The sequence below is a fragment of the Nilaparvata lugens genome, chromosome 10 (assembly GCF_014356525.2).
Source record: "Nilaparvata lugens isolate BPH chromosome 10, ASM1435652v1, whole genome shotgun sequence".
NCBI classification, from domain to species: domain Eukaryota; kingdom Metazoa; phylum Arthropoda; class Insecta; order Hemiptera; family Delphacidae; genus Nilaparvata; species Nilaparvata lugens.
This window is the reverse complement of record NC_052513.1, coordinates 12721271-12739312: the sequence shown is the minus strand read 5'-3', so window position 1 is coordinate 12739312 and position 18042 is coordinate 12721271. Positions and strand designations below refer to the sequence as shown.

The window sequence follows — 18042 nt, the reverse complement described above, 5'->3', positions numbered from 1 at the left end:
TAAAAATTAGGCCTATATCTATGATATAACTGTGGAACAAATTGGGTGTTTGGATATGATCGTTTTTCCAATTTACAATATTTTTTTCACTTATCTTCTACCAAGACTATACTAGAGATAAATTATGCAAATAATAAAAACAATATAAATATATTTATTTATTTGTTTGCTGTATATAGGTGTGTATCTATTGCACTGTGTACTTCTTACTCATTTTGGCAGGTATCAGTCCTCTGACATTCATTTGTTAGTTTTATCCATTCTTTGTAACATTTTTATTTTAATTTTAGAATCTTTCCATTTCTATATTCCGTTTTATGATAATTTTCTTGTATACGTCTATTTTTTCCTTTTCTTGTATTTCTATAGTTTTTTTCTTTTAACAATATTGCAATTGTAAGTTACATTGCTCATTGTATAATAATCTTGTATTGTTGTATTTTTGAAGGAGACAATTTAGGGGTAACCTGTTGTCTCTATAAATAAATAAATAAACAAGATATTGTCGTTCTATTAATGTACAAGAGACAGAACCTAATAACAGAGTAAGCGTATCCACTTGTTAGGGAAGCTACTGTTATAAAAATTAGCCAAGAAGAAAAAAAATCAATAATTTTTAAAACGATTTACTTTTGTTTTCAGCAATCCCACCACGACCAGAATGTATCAACGATGATGAGTGCTCGAACGAAAAGGCTTGCATAGATGGATCATGCAAAGACCCTTGCGTTGGACCTTACATTTGCGCTGCTAAGGCCGAATGCCGGGTTCAACAGCATAGGCCTTTCTGTGTCTGCAAAGAAGGCATGACTGGAAACGCTCAACTACAGTGCTTTGAAAGTAAGTAATTAAGTAATACAATTCGTAGATTCATCAAATGTTATTAATTTATTCCTGCCCCTTATTGATAAATATTTCTTATAAAAAGAAGAAAGCTCTAAAGAATTCCTCATTATGTTTGTACTTTGACTGATCGACAGTGATTCAATAATCATTTACGTAGCCTACAATGAATTTGTATACACATGTAGTACGAAAGGATGAAAGGTCAAGTTATTCTTACAGATTTGTTATTCTTTATTGATGTGAATTTGTTCATAATTAATGGATTGTGAAAAATGAATTTGATTTGAATTGATTTTGTAATGCATCACTAATGCAGATAGTGAACGTTGATGTCAATATCATTACGAAATAGTTGAACAAACAATAATAGGCAAAACTCAGTACCGTATTAGATTTAATATTATTGTTGTTCATTAAATCATTTGCAGTATATTAAACCGAACAGTTGTATCATGAAAATCTTTTATGCACGAGTCAAGTATGAGTTGGGACCGACATTAGTGGTTTAAAGACTGAATATAACCGTTACAATGAGTGGGTACCAATGAGTTGTGTGGACCAAACAGAGTTATTATTGAAGTATAGTATATCTAAAATTATGGAATACATTTGTCGAACAGTTCTAAAATTGGATTTTCATTTTTCTATTTGTACAGCACCTCCACAAGACCCATGCAACCCATCACCCTGCGGTCAAAACGGACAGTGCCGTGTGATCAACGGCATCGCGTCGTGCGTCTACCCGGAGTGTGTCATCAACCAGGATTGTCCACGTGACAAGGCCTGCTTCAACCAGAAGTGCCGCGACCCCTGCTGGGACGCATGCGGCATCAACGCCATCTGCCAGGTCGTCAACCACAACCCCATCTGCTCATGTCCGCCCGGTTATGAGGGAGAGCCCCGGCTCGAATGTCGACGCCAAATTGTTCCCGATTTCCGTAAGCACATTTATCTACTTACAAACTCTCAAGAGACAACAGTTTAAAAGCACTATTCAAAACAATATTCTGATTCAGATAACTAATAAGAACTGAACAAGATTCAAGATTCGGTTTATTAACCATCAGGCTACAATATTATAGCATTAGGCAAGTCATAATATATACATTTTAAAAGTAGGCTACACACAATTGAACAGAAAATCATACCTGATAATGCATATCTACATTACATTCAATTCAGGTATTCAGGTATTCCTCAAGTGAGTAAAAGGCATTATTTTTCAGATAACTGTATACAATTTTCTTAAATTTGTTTGGAGGCAGATTCCTGGTTGTTTGAGGCAGTTTATTATACAATATACACTGTTTGGAAAGTATGGCTTCTCATAGTTTTAGTGAGTCTTATCTGTGGTGCTACAATGTTCCTACTGTTCCTGGTATTATATGCATGGTAATCTTCATGAATGGAAAAATTTTCTGAGTTTTCCTTGACGTGAATTAAATTGGAATAAATGAAGAGAGATGAGGAAGGGTTAGTATACCCAAATTAGGGAAATGTGGCCTGCATGAATCTCGCTGTGTTAGTCCTAGGATAGCTCTAAGAGCCTTTTTTTGCCATAAGAACACTGTTTTAGCATGAACGGAATTACCCCATAGACGCACACCATAACTAAAATGTGAACAATAATAGTGTAGAATTAGGAGAAAAGATGCGTTGGTTTTTTCTTCCTGTTGGTTGAATTAATTCATCCTTGATATATGTTGCTATAGTGTATGCGATAATGTTTTCGTATAATGTAATAGTGTAGGCCTTTGTTCCTTTAACATGTTATTCACTTATTCCTCATAATGATCCACGTAATAGGCCACTTTACATATCTATAAATTAAAAATTCATGATTTTTTACAAAAAATTGAATTTTCTCCCAATATCTCATATTGAGTCATGAATATACAGTGAAATCATATTACTGTACTTCGAAGCTTACATGGCTGTAAAAATTGAAATAATGAAATTTCAAGTTTGATAGTATGATTTTCTCTCCTGTTAATTTCTTTAGATGTAAACCATAGGAAACCCTATCGATAATCAACTTGAAAGGTATTTCGTGTTGACTATCAATATACAGTGAGATCTCATTACTGTACTTCAAAGCACACATGACTGTAAAAAATTATCGAAATAATGAAATTTCAAATTGGATAGTTTGATTTTCTTCCCTGTTGATTGCTTCAGATGTAAATCACAGGAAAACCTATAGACTGCTCCAGATAAATATTAAAGTAATGATAGTGGCATTCTATTTAATAATCATGTGATCCTGGTCTTGTTATTCAAATTGTCTGATGGCCGGTTTCTAGGATACTTATTAAATCGAGTGAACTATTAAACCTATAGATTGATTTAGATTAAGATTTAATAAGTGTCCTAAAAATTAGGCCTATATCTATGATATAACTGTGGAACAAATTGGGTGTTTGGATATGATCGTTTTTCCAATTTACAATATTTTTTCACTTATCTTCTACCAAGACTATACTAGAGATAAATTATGCAAATAATAAAAACAATATAAATATATTTATTTATTTGTTTGCTGTATATAGGTGTGTATCTATTGCACTGTGTACTTCTTACTCATTTTGGCAGGTATCAGTCCTCTGACATTCATTTGTTAGTTTTATCCATTCTTTGTAACATTTTTATTTTAATTTTAGAATCTTTCCATTTCTATATTCCGTTTTATGATAATTTTCTTGTATACGTCTATTTTTTCCTTTTCTTGTATTTCTATAGTTTTTTTCTTTTAACAATATTGCAATTGTAAGTTACATTGCTCATTGTATAATAATCTTGTATTGTTGTATTTTTGAAGGAGACAATTTAGGGGTAACCTGTTGTCTCTATAAATAAATAAATAAACAAGATATTGTCGTTCTATTAATGTACAAGAGACAGAACCTAATAACAGAGTAAGCGTATCCACTTGTTAGGGAAGCTACTGTTATAAAAATTAGCCAAGAAGAAAAAAAATCAATAATTTTTAAAACGATTTACTTTTGTTTTCAGCAATCCCACCACGACCAGAATGTATCAACGATGATGAGTGCTCGAACGAAAAGGCTTGCATAGATGGATCATGCAAAGACCCTTGCGTTGGACCTTACATTTGCGCTGCTAAGGCCGAATGCCGGGTTCAACAGCATAGGCCTTTCTGTGTCTGCAAAGAAGGCATGACTGGAAACGCTCAACTACAGTGCTTTGAAAGTAAGTAATTAAGTAATACAATTCGTAGATTCATCAAATGTTATTAATTTATTCCTGCCCCTTATTGATAAATATTTTTATTGGAGAATAATAGATTTGGTCTTCTCTGATTTATACGCAGAATCGATGATCCTCGAATAACATGATGATTCTAGTGTTACCAATACAGTAAACTAGCAAAATCATGGTAGACTTATCGGCAAAGTCTTAGCTCATTATTATTCAGAATCATTGCTATTTTCCGAAACCTAGATTGAATCTGCTATCATAATTGTTTAGGAACAGATTCTAAATAGAAATAGTATTTTAGTGCAGTGATACGAATGTTCTGTTATATTTTATGGTCATGATTACAACCACTAAATTTTATCCACTTCTGCACTCCAAAAACTTTTTTCTATATAAACTGAACCTTACAATGAATAATATCTTTCAAAATTAGAATCCCAAAATTATAATACAAAGAATAGTAGTAATAGTAAAAACATATAATTTACAGATATTTAGTGAACATTTGAATAGTATAGACCTACAAATGATTTATTTTTATAGCGATAATCACTATAACTATCACTATTTAGTAGTTACTAAACTATAACTCACTTAAAGTTTTTCATTGTGAATAAAAGATACATAATAAAAGTGGGCTAGTAGTTTATTCCAATCAAAAAGTATACAGATGATTTGGCATGTTTATAAAACTCTACAGTAGAGTTACCGTATTAAAAAATGATTTACAAGTGCAATATACTTGCATAATTAAAAATATCTCATGATATGATTGTGATCTACATTTTTGAATTAGAATTTATTTATTTGCCAAAAACAAAATACAAAAAAAAAATTACAGGGTTTGTTGCTTTTTCTTTCCAATATGCTCATGTTGTAAACCAATAAATGATAATTATGTTTTCAATAGCATATATTATAATTTTGGGCAATAGCTTGTTTTTTCTTTTCCGACTATTGTATTGTTTGCTCTAATAAATAAATAAATGAATAAATAAATACCTACAATCCGTGTCCCGTTCCAGCTAGAGCCGGCTCTGGGTATGAACTTCGTACCTTTCCATCTTCCTCGGTCTTCCCACGCTTCTGTATTGATGTTTAATTTACCTGTGAGAATGACCGATACATGTAATGTATCTAATGGCAATAAATATATATCTATTTCTAATACATGAATGTTATTTAATTTGCAGTTGGCTGCCGTGCGGACATAGAGTGCCCGCCGCAACAGGCGTGTGTGAACCGCGAGTGCATCGACCCGTGTGCGTACACTTCGTGCGGTGAGAACGCCGAGTGCCGCGTAGAGGACATGACACACAAGGCGCGCTGCTTCTGCCGGCCGCAGTTCAGTGGTAACCCTCTGACGCGGTGCGAGCGGCCACAGTGCTCCGCCAACAGCGAGTGCCCCGACCACCTGGTGTGCCGCGACCAGCGCTGCCAGGACCCCTGCGACTGTGCGCCCAACGCGCTCTGCAGTGTCGCCGCCCATCTGCCCACCTGTCGCTGTCCACCCGGATACATCGGCAATCCTCATGAGGCTTGCACTATTGGTCAGTCAATTGCTCCTTATCCTGTACAATTATTGATGACGTTAAGGCTTTATTAATATATCTTTCTCAATTTATAAAGTATTTAGTAATAACCCAATATCTTATACATTAATAGATATATTAATTTAGTATCTTAATACAATCAATCAATCTATTCAATTCAACACACAATTCACAAATATAATTTAGAATACAAAAACAACACAATCAAAATACAAAATTTCAATAAACATACAAAAAAAGTCTTCATGGTGGGGTGTGCTGAAAAAAATAAAGCAGGAAAAATACCTAGACAACTATGGTTTTCAATGTAATAGGCTGGTAGAGGGTATGAAAGTAAGGAATAAAGAGTGAAGAGGAGCAAAAAAGGGAAGAATGGGAGAGGAAGATAGGAGAAAAGAGAAAAAATTGAGCAATATGACATCTTTTATGAACTATATTATACTACTAGGCAACACATCCTGAAAAGGATAAACTCGGTCTAAATTTAAACAAATTGTACAGTATATTTAGTATAGAAATAACTAGTACTTTTTTAAACTTTTTTAATTGAACAATTCAAAAGTAGCCCTATTAACATACTTTATTAGTATACAGTTTATTATATTTATATTTCTATGGATAGTTAATAAAATTTGAACATAAATCAAATCAAAGTTTATTCATCAAAAACAATTACAATACAAATTAGAATACTATAACAATTAAAACAATGAAGTTTTATGCATTGAATAATTTCTTAATAGGCAAAGATAATTCAATGAATAAATATAAACCCCACTATAAATTATTTGTGTTGGGGTATAAGTTGTTAGTTGCTTGTTATACTTACTATTTACAAACTTCATGCAATGATATAGAGTCAAAGTTTTTATATTGAAATTAGTAAAAAATTACAGTTCAAAGAAAATTATTAAATTAGTAGATAAATATTAATGTTCTATTAGGGATGATAATTAAAAAGTTAATTTTCAAAAAAATGAAAAACTAGTAAAGGAAAAGAATGAAGAATAAATAGTACCTACATAATAGATATAGTACAAATAGAACATAATTATTTTATATATTTGATATCTAATTGATTTTTCGCATGTATGTGCAGCACCAATCGAGAAACCAGCCCAGTGTAAGAAGGACGCCGATTGCGCCAGCAAATTGGCATGCTTCAGCGCTGAGTGCCGCAACCCGTGCTACGAGACCAAGCCATGTGGCGCCAATGCCGAGTGCTTCGTCGTCGACACTCTGCCATTGAGAACCATGTCCTGTCTATGTCAACCTGGCTTTGTGGGAGACGCCGATGTCGAATGTAAACCAGGTATGTTTGCTACTATTTGTGTATACAATCAAATATTTCCATTCACTTGAATAAGTTCATGTCAGCAAACTAAAGAGAAAATGTATTGCTGGATATGTAATAGCTTGGATGGATCAGCCCATCAACAGAGAAATTGATTGTGAGAAAGAAAATTATAAATCGAGTGCTTGTCATCAGTGATTTTACATCTCAATTCATTTGCAAATAGAATACCAACTGAAAAATTGGCTTAATCCTTGAAATAAAATATTATTATTTTGGAGACTTTGTTTTTCAAAATTTCATACAATCAAATATAATAGAATACTAATAACTCCACAATAATTTATCTGTATAAAAATATGTGCATCATAACCTGTTTTAAAGATTTGTAATCTAAGATATTGTAATATTTTAATGCATAATGCTTGAATTTTGAATTATAAATTTCACTTTTTTGAAGTTTGAGTACGGTGCATTATTTCTTAAACAAAAATATCAATCAAATTGGCATCAATTATTGTGTCAATTGTTGTGTTATCAAAATGACTTTTCATGAGAGCTAATCTTTTTCGATTTTTCTGCAATTGTGTTTTATAATAATGTATATGATCATTGTTGATTAACTCCTATTATATTTCAGCTTGATCACCATGAAAGAGCTTTTGAAAGTAGAATTCGTTCAGTATTAAAACCACCGAAAAGAAGATCTAATACTAATCTGTGATATTGTTGGATGTACCAACGGGAAGGAAATTTTCTGTAAAAATCTTCTATCAACTTTAAAATCTCTTCTGGCTTCTTTGCCATATTACTGTCTCCATGGTACATCTACAATATTACAGTTTCATAATCAAAGATTCATTACACTTGAAAAATTATCTTGAAATTTGTAAGGCCTGATTTGCCTTTATTCCAATAAAATCAATTCTAAGAGTAGAATCTCTTCCATGGTTGATTCAATTTTCATTATAGTGCATTGTTCTATCATTATAATGGAATTGATTTCTAATGTTACAGGTTCAAAATAGACGTGCTACTAACAAATATTTATCTGCTTTCCATAAAGTAGTGTAAATCATCATTCCTTTATAACCTTTTCCTTCCCACATGTCAGCAACACATCTTATTCATAAGTAACCTTTTAGTTTAACTCACCATTCAAGAGACTGCTACCTTACTTTATTTACTAGTTATATTTTCTAATCAGATTATATATCAATCCGATTCTTAGAATACTGATAATTATGCCAAAAATTTTCAATCAAAAAGGAAATCAAGATTTCAACAATATTATAATATATTTGATTTGGTAATTAATATTCCAAATTGATTTAATTTACATTTTTTAGGGTTTTCATGTAAAAGTACATTTTCATTTCAATTAAGATTGCTTTGTTGGAGAACTTTCTTCAATAAGCTTTGATAAAAATTGTTTCTGATGAAATTAAAACACTTAATTATTACATTTCATAAGAAATTATATAACTTACTTGCGAAATATTCTAAAAAATATACTTTCTAGTTTCATCCACCTCAAATTAATACATCTTAACAATTCTCTGAAAGAATTTATAGTCTATTATTCAATTTTATTGTATGATAGGATTTCTCTGTGAAAACGTTGAACAAAATTTTCAATTTGTATTTTAATGTTTGTAGCACCATCCACAACACCTGGATGCCACAGTGATAGCGAATGTCCAACAACAGACACGTGTCTGAACCAACGCTGTGTGAATCCGTGCGCCCTGTCCAATCCTTGTGCCAAGAACGCCGATTGCCAGGCTTTGAACCACAAAGCAGTTTGTAGGTGTCCAGCGGGTCTTCTTGGAGATCCATTTGTCAACTGTTACAAAGGTACAATTATTTTTCCTTTTGAAGTTGATAATGTTGGAGATAAAAGTTGTGACTTATTTATTGGATGAAATTGATGATTCATGAGATTCTACAACTCAACATCTTTTATCCCTTTTTAGAGAGAAAAAACTATATGAAATTCGAAGATTTAGATCAAAACTGTTTTATTTGCTGTTCACTAAGCAACTTGAATAGTTATCATGCTTTTCATAGCTCATCTCATTAATCTGCAATTGTAAAACATTTCCAGACAAGGTTTAAAAAAGCAATTATATTATGTTTTCTCTTCCTCCAAGTATCAAGATATATTCTTTTTCAATCGCTTTTCATCTACATCCCTACAAGGAACGTAAGTGTAATAACAGATTGATAAAAATTATCCATTGTTGTGTATCAACTTTTACAAATTCTAATTAGGTACTTCAAAACTATTATCCATGTTTTTTCAGAAGCAGAATTCTTACTTTTCAACTACTAACTTTCTACTTCAACTTTTCAACCTTTTTCAAAGTTTAATACTTCTGGATAGTGATATTTGAAAGTCTATTTGGTTTACCATATTTGAAACTATATTAATATGTTAGTGTAAATAATGTAAATTTGGTGATTCCAGAACCGCTGGCCTCGCCCGAATGCTCATCCGACTCAGATTGTCCATCGCTGCGCGCATGCGTGAACCGGCGTTGCCAAGACCCGTGCATTGTTGCCAATCCGTGCGGCCTCTCAGCTGAGTGCTCGACAAGCAACCATCGTCCGGTGTGCGCATGCCCCCAGGGATGGGCCGGAAACCCACAAGTCCAGTGCTACAAACGTAAGTTGCATGCAATCAATTTCATCCCTTCAAACAATAAAAATAAATTCATTATGAATTCGAAACTTTAGAACCAGATAATAAAGTTGGTTTAGAGTTTATTGTTATAAGAGTTATATAAATTTCTGTGAACCTACAAAATTCCTCAAATTTTTAGAGAATCTCCATGAAGAGATGAAAAATGAATGTTCTATTACTATCAGCTATTCCGATGAGGTATATGTTCCACAGTCAGTTCTGTATAATCATATTTATAATTATATCTATTAGAAGCAATGGTGGTGCATTGGACCTTGGATCTGTCAAAAAACAAAATGGTCATATTGATACTGTCTCGAAAAACTATTAATTATAGTCTATAATCCTGTCACGAATATCAAGTATTGCTTTTTTCAGTACCTATTTAGTTATAGACTGGAATGAATTATTAAATCATTTTTTAAAGTGTTTCAAGTATCAAATACATCTCCATTCACTATTTCCATAAAACATATCTATAACCACCTAGTAGATTGTGTTATGTGACTGATGAAAAATGCTTTTGTTTTTTCCTTTGCAGCGGAGTGTAAGATTGACGCCGACTGTCTGTACGACAAAGCCTGTCTGAATGGCAACTGTATATCACCATGCATCAGCGTGTCCTGTGGCCGTGGAGCCGAGTGCAGGGTTCAAGCCCATCTGGCGCAGTGTGTCTGTCCACCAGGCACTCAAGGAAATCCACAGGTTTGTTGCAAAGTCATTCCAAATCAGTTCAGATCCATATTAAGTTCAGATCTACTCATCTCTCAGCATCATCCATCTCATTGCCCAAGCCTAGAGCTCATGTGGTCATCATCCTCAGCAAACAAAAATTAGTTGTCATTCAAAGTTTATGAATATATTCATACATTATTGTTCAAAGGCATAAGCTCAAACATAGATTATTCAAATTATAGATATTCTTATGTATACACTTTCTCACATCCACAGTTTACTTTCTTGAATATATTCATACATTATTGTTCAAAGGCATAAGCTCAAACATAGATTATTCAAATTATAGATATTCTTATGTATACACTTTCTCACATCCACAGTTTACTTTCTTGTAAGAATATGTGTAGAATATGAATCCTTCTAACACTTTGTATCTTCAACTATATGCCTAAATTCAAAATGTAATAAAATTTAAGTAAGCAAGACAATTGATTTCAACTAATCATCAGTAATTTAAACTCGAATATTATTGTAATTCAATAAATATCTAAAGTATTCCCATTTACAACAGTAGTACAAGAGCTCCAGATAGAATATACCATTTGGTATTACTAATTATTCATTACACCTAGACTCATTCTTATTAAATCTTCATGTGAGGCTTTCTTTTCAAATATTAATTTTAATTACCACTTAAAACATATTCCTGATCTGATTTTCCATTTGATTGAGTTATTTTCTACCAACTCTTCATCATGCAATAGAAATAAGAATATAGTAATCTACAACCAACATTATAATGCATCATAATTTGTACTGAAATGATGTAATAATTTTTAGTAATTTGAAGAGACCTTAATTGTAGTTACTTCATAATAGACCTCTAGAATAGAATTATTATTGTTTAAATTAAATCTACCTTAATTTATGTTACAATTATTCATGGTTGCTGTCGATTTTCAGGTATCTTGTGTATCGCTGGTTTGTCAATACAACGAAGACTGTGCCGACCATGAGGCATGCGACCGCCTCAATAGAGTGTGCCGACCCGTGTGCGACGATGACACGTGTGCCAAGTCTGCCACGTGCACGCCACGTGCTCACCAGCCCACGTGTACCTGTCCACCGGGAAGCGGAGGAAACCCATACATCGAATGCACAAGTAAGTTTTCAAACTTTGAGCTAATATATTAACTAAGTTTCGAAGAATGACCAAGAATAATATGAATTGAAATGATAACTGCTTCATTGAATTTTGGAGTTTTACATAAAAAATATTTTAGCTATTTTTCTCATCAACATTAAGCTCAATAGCATTTTCAATTAAAACTATTGCTGGAGAAAACTAGAGGATAGAAAAAGGAACAGGAATGAATTGAGTATCAATAAATTTTACATAAACTGATCAATTAACAATAAATTGATCAATTATTTACACTATCATGCTTATCATGCTAAGAAATAGCGCTATCCACTTTGTTGAATGATAGACAAGGATATTAGCAATTGTCTTGTCAATGCCTTCCTATATAGATGGTAGCTGATACAGGATTCTACAATATAATTCAAGCTATTGCTACTAAAAATGAAATTTTAAGAAGATGACCAATCAATAGTAAAAGAATAGAAAGATTGACAAGTTATCAAAACCACTGGTTCATTAAAACACTTTGAGATACTAGTTTCAGTTCTTACACCATCATCAATCTCTATTAAACTGAGATCTAGTAACTGGAAACCTTATTCAGATTAAATAAGAATTGTGATCATGAATAAAAAAAGATTATTATAAAAACAAATTAATGAATGAATAATATGACATATTATTCACATATTGTTTACATTACTCCAGATGAAACAAATGTATCATCTTAGAATTATTCTTGCAGTATTTATAATTGAATGAGTGCCTTAACAATAATAGCTATTAGTTGACAATAGACATTTAATTGAGGAACATTCAATTAAACATATTTTATTTATAATTGTTATGTTTTAAAGTGACTAAGTTGGATTGTTTGTTTGTTGTCTCAGGACCGAGAACACCAGAAATCACGCCGGAATGCTCTGTGGACGCAGAGTGTCCATCGCGGCTGGCCTGTGTGAACAACCGGTGCGAGAACCCGTGCCGCCTGTCAGCCATCTGCTCTGCTGACCAGGAGTGTCGCGTGCTGGACACACTGCCTCTGCGCACCATCATGTGTGTCTGTCCACCCGACTCCATTGCCACGCCCCAAGGCCGATGCCAACTCATTGGTGAGCATTTCATCACTAACAGAAGTTATTTCCAACTGGTCCAAACTTGTATCATCTCTGGCATTCACTACTTATTAAGTGTACACTGAGTGAGTGTGTTATTATTTATTTTTCCTACAGTTACGTTGAAAAGTGGCCATTGCTGCACTGATTACAGAACGCAAAGAATCACTTTTCCGCTCTAGTGCGGGAAAAATTTTTCTGCACTCCAGATTTGCAACATGGCAACGCAAAATACTTAGTAGGTTATATGGAGCAACAGTGCAGCAAAATCAAAATGAAGTTGGTAACAGTGACTGCTGTGGCTGCTATAGTGAGCAGAGGTGCAACCAAGCACAACGCGCTAATTATTATTCATTATATATTATAACCAAGGACAACGAGGACTTTAGGATTTTAGGATTAAGGTTTTTATCAATAATAAAATTACACAGAAAAACATTTGATGCATTTCAGGCAATTTTACCCATAATTACCCACTTTTCATATTCAATGGTAACTGTAGGAAAAACTTAATGTGAAATACGTGCGCAAAGTTCCTCTGCTGCACTCAAGAAACCATTCCGCCCTCGCCTACGGCTCGGGCGTAAACGTTTCTTTCGGTGCAGCAAACTGTCACTTTGCGCACTAGTTGCACAAATAACTATTTTCTCTGTCATTCAACCCATGTCAGCGGTAATAATTAAACAGTCACAATATGGAAAAGACACAACATATAAAAGTTGCAATTTGATACTATTCTATTAGAATGAATAGAGCTCCATTTAGAGCTCATGTGAGCATCATCCTCTGTAGAAAAAACATGATAAAAAGAATAGACAACCTTATATCTCCTCTCCATTGGAAGATGATAATACGATATAATGCTGTAACTTTATTTAATGTTATTACACTAATTTGTTTCCTATTCATACTCATATTTCATCATTTAAAATGCATTCAGCTATTTTTGTAACAAAATATATATTATGTTGTTCATTTCACATTCAGTATTTACTTTGATGATTCAGTTTATTGTTCTATTCTTCTTCCTTTCTATTCAATAAATGTAATAATTTGAATATATTTGTTTCAAATACAAAAATAGAATAAATTCACAATACTATAAAAATTTCAGTTTCAATAGAATAACTGAAGAAACATTGTTTTATTTGTCAACTCCATATCGATTCATAATTCAAAATTCAATAGGATAATCTCAATTTTTTCAACAAAATACATAGAAAGCATCCACAGAGATGTTACACCGATCTGATTGTGGTTGATAAATAGGAGAATGAATTGAATTTAAATTAAAAGTATATTATAATTTAACAAAAATTAAAATCTCCCTAAAATTTTAAGTTAAAAACGTTTTACACTTGTGGTTAATAAAATACAAGTTTAATAAAAAATTATAAATTGAATTGATCACTGAACATCTATTGAAAATACACACTACAATTTTTTGTATTATCTTTAAATCAAATCAAATCAATTTATTCTCACAATTTACAAATTGATAATACAGTACAGTTACAGTACATTTATATATACCCTTACGTTGTGAGAGACTCACATGTAGGTTTAAGCCTGTGTTTTTGAGGGCCTGGCGTAATTCGCTAAATTTAAAATTGATAAACTAAATTATGAAAAATGTGAAACATCAAAAAAATAACGAAATGCATTGTCTGTTGTGTAGGTCACCCGCAAGTAGAATGCAAGGTGGACTCTGACTGTCGCCCGACTGACCGCTGCATGCGAGGCAGCTGCGTGGAGGCATGCCGTGTGGACCCGTGTGGCCTGAACGCGCAGTGCACGAGCATCTCGCACACGGCCGTCTGCACATGTCCGGCCGACTTCACCGGCAACCCGCACATCGAGTGCAGCTACCAGCCTATCAGGGAGTTGCCACCCGCGCTGCCCGAGTGTGTCAGGGACGATGACTGTCCCGATGACCGGGGTTGCATCAACCAGCGCTGCGAACATCCCTGCGCTGCCACCAATCCATGCTCGCTGTCCGCGTTCTGTCACGTCGAAGGTCACAAGCCTGTCTGTCGCTGTCCGCCCGGATTCAACGGTGATCCGTTCACTGAATGCAGACCACGTAAGTTCCTGCTAAATATTTATTCATTTTATAAAAAATACAACATAACGGGAACTGAAACTTCGAAAATGTGATTCTTTGTTCTAAACTGAACTTATTCATCATATTACTCATTCATTGATCAACTATACACGATTCTGTCAACATCTCTTTTATGATTCATTAAAATGATCGACATGTGAGACTCACCATCTTTATTTATAAATGTATTTTTTACCTGTAAGTAAAATAGTCGACTGGTAGTATCAACGGCTCCAGTTTTGTCCAAAATGAGAATCACTAATAATATACTTCTTGAACTATAAAAACAAATCAAATTTTCTGTTAAAGGAAGTTGTAGGATATTGTTTCTCTGTATAGATTATGTCTATATTTTTATTGAAGTTATAAAATTATTTTCATAAAAATAATGAATAGGGTAAATAAAGAAAGATCTATCATTGAGTTTACAGAAAGGATAAGAATTATCCTTATCATGAAACTCGAAGATAGACTTTCTTCTCATTTAGTTTTTTATATTTTCTTGTGAAATTGTGTTAAATGATTTAAATATGCCCTATTTCATTTGATTTTGTTTCTTTTCTTCTCCAGCTTTGTCTCAGTATTTTGTAAGAATGATGAAGATTCTAAAAATATCGATTAAAACTTTAGAAACATCCATAATATGAATCAAATTATTATAACTTAAATAATTAATACAAATTTTAATAATCAGTGTAACACATTATGAAGTTTCGCCTGGAATTTATATAAATTCCTTCTGAATAATTATAGATTTATTTGGTTTTTATGGTTTAGTGAAATCATTCCTAATTTTTTAATTACAGCGGGTGCAGTTGTTGGATGTGCTGCTAACTCAGACTGTAGTATGGAAGAGGCCTGCATCAACCGTTTGTGTATAACACCTTGTAATTGTGGACCCAACGCCGATTGTAAGGTTTCCAACCATTATCCAACTTGCTTCTGTAGGCCTGGATATTCTGGAAACCCGCAGTTTGGATGTGTTAAAGGTGAGACTTCTCATATTTTTATGATACATTGATTTTATATTGCATATAACTTTTATTTATTTTCTCATAATGGTAAATACATTTGAAGAGCTCGATTCCAAACGGGCCCAAGTCCATTTTTGTGGAAATCGAGATATCAGCTGATTATTGAACCTTATACATAGACCTTCATTCCTAGCATACTAACTACTCCAAACTATCCTTAGTCACTACAAAATAGATATCACAATATCACGTTTTTTTCCAAAGTGTATCTAAGTCCATTGCTGTTCCTTTCCATTCCAACCTTAGTCCTTTGCTCATGCGCAGAGCATCTTTTTCTGTCGGTCTGTCTACAGATTAAAGCCTAACTACCATTTTTACTTCGAGATCAGCGCGTTTTCAAGGGAAGAGAACAGTGAAAGTCAAGAATACATACACTGGGGATTACCAAGAATATCAAGTGATCAAGAAAATTTATTCAAAAAAATTGGCAAAATATATTCAACTCAGCAAATACAGCACTTGAAGAAACTTATCATATTAGTGACATGAAGAAGGTCCGAGTCCAAGTTTCTTTCCAAAATGTCACCAAGTCCATGGACTTAGTGACATTTTGGAAAAAAGCAAGAAAATTAACCTATTACACAGAAATTACTTTAAAATATGCAAAATTATGGTATGGAATTCAAAATACACACTTCATACATTGGATTATAAACATTTTCCAACATGTAAGTGATGACTATCAAAAAATCGATTTCCTGAGAAAAACACTTTTGTGACTTGGGCCCGTTTGGAATAGAGCTCTTCATTTTTAACTCCTTTTTATCCTTCTCTGGTTTGCCATAACTTTTACACTTCAAATTCAAAGTAGGAATCTTCAGTCAGGAGGATTGTTCAAATTGTTGACATCACTCATGAATTTGTTATTATTTTTGCAGTGAGTTGTGAAGCAGATGAACAGTGCCCATCCGACAAGACCTGCTACAATGGAGAATGTGTGAATCCATGCATTCTGGGCGACCCTTGTGTTGCCAATGCTGAATGTTATGGAGGAAACCACAGAAGCAATTGCAGATGCCGACCTGGATATTCTGGAAATCCACTGATACAGTGCCAACAGGTGACATTTAATAGTATTATTATTCTGATGTAGACAGTTTTTTTCAATTATTTGATTAGAGAAAAAGTTACTTTATATTTCAAAACTCAATGTTTTTATTATGATGTTTTATGTGATTTGAAAAAGTGACTAAAATCTTCAATGGCATTAATTTATTTTTATTATTTTTAATAAACCTACTGTAGTATAATTATTATGATCAATCATAACTTAACATATTTTTGCTGTTGAAAGCAATACTGCAATAATATGTACTAGGATGCTAAACTTCACCTATAAAGTAGCAAAAATTATTTTTGATTACATAGCCATAGCCAATACTGGATAGAAATCAAGCCTCCAGATTCTTACCACATTAAAAAAAATATTGTAACAAAAATTTCAAACTTATTCCAGTACAAAGCTCATACCTACTCGAGTACATAGCTCATTGCCATAGTGGAGTACGTTAATTTCCACGCGAAATCACAAAGATGTATTCAATTATGATGAATCTATTCAGAGAAAACACAAACATGTTCCAACACCTAAGGTGTTATTCATTCATTTTTCTCTATTTATTGCCTCACAAATAATACAAAAACAATGCATAATATAAAATAATTCTCTCGAAACTTATAAAGTTAAATTTCTTAAAATTTATCAGCGTGGCCAGCAAAACCTTATTGGTTTTTGTGCCGGTGACGAGTAACATGTCATCTTCTGTTTATCTTTCTTTATGAATAAATATCACTTCAACTTACCAAACACTCTCATTATTTTTGACTTTTCAACTGTTATTGAATGTTATTATAAATGAAAGGAATATTTTGTAAATGTGGATGTATGTAATAGGGCTATTCACTAGAAATGACAAAACTGAAACTGTGTTCTGCTATGGAAACCTCTTTTTAAAACGTGTGCATTGTTTTGGCTCAGATCGAATGCCGCATCGACGCCGACTGCCCGCAAGACCGCAGCTGCCTGAACGAGAAGTGCGTGAACCCGTGCACGGATGTGGCGAACGCGCCGTGCGCCGCGAACGCGCAGTGCTACGTGCGCAACCACAACGCCGGCTGCCGCTGCCCGCCGCACTTACCGCTCGGCAACCCGCTGGCCTACTGCGAGCGTGCACCACCACCCGACACCGAGCCCGAGTGCAGACATGACACCGACTGCCCCTCGCAGCTCGCCTGCATCGACAACGCTTGCACCAACCCCTGTCGCGCGCTCAGTCCATGCGCCACCAGTGCTAGGTAACACACACATTTAAAGCACTTTTATTTTTTAATTAATATTTTACATCTTCCCCATTTGTTCTGATTGTTAA

The 18042-nt window shown here is 33.6% G+C and overlaps 1 protein-coding gene across 1 annotated transcript in view; it reads left to right on the top strand.

The window, feature by feature from the left end:
- Positions 1-18042, top strand: part of LOC111052168 — a 389458-nt gene that overhangs the window by 354168 nt on the left and 17248 nt on the right. Inside the window, exons 136-147 of the mRNA XM_039436353.1 lie at positions 643-840; positions 5259-5615; positions 6718-6930; positions 8572-8769; positions 9383-9580; positions 10140-10303; positions 11240-11438; positions 12311-12532; positions 14214-14618; positions 15446-15628; positions 16552-16733; positions 17652-17968. Of these exons, the coding sequence (XP_039292287.1) occupies positions 643-840; positions 5259-5615; positions 6718-6930; positions 8572-8769; positions 9383-9580; positions 10140-10303; positions 11240-11438; positions 12311-12532; positions 14214-14618; positions 15446-15628; positions 16552-16733; positions 17652-17968 (2836 nt within the window). The remainder of the gene's footprint in view (positions 1-642; positions 841-5258; positions 5616-6717; positions 6931-8571; positions 8770-9382; positions 9581-10139; positions 10304-11239; positions 11439-12310; positions 12533-14213; positions 14619-15445; positions 15629-16551; positions 16734-17651; positions 17969-18042) is intronic.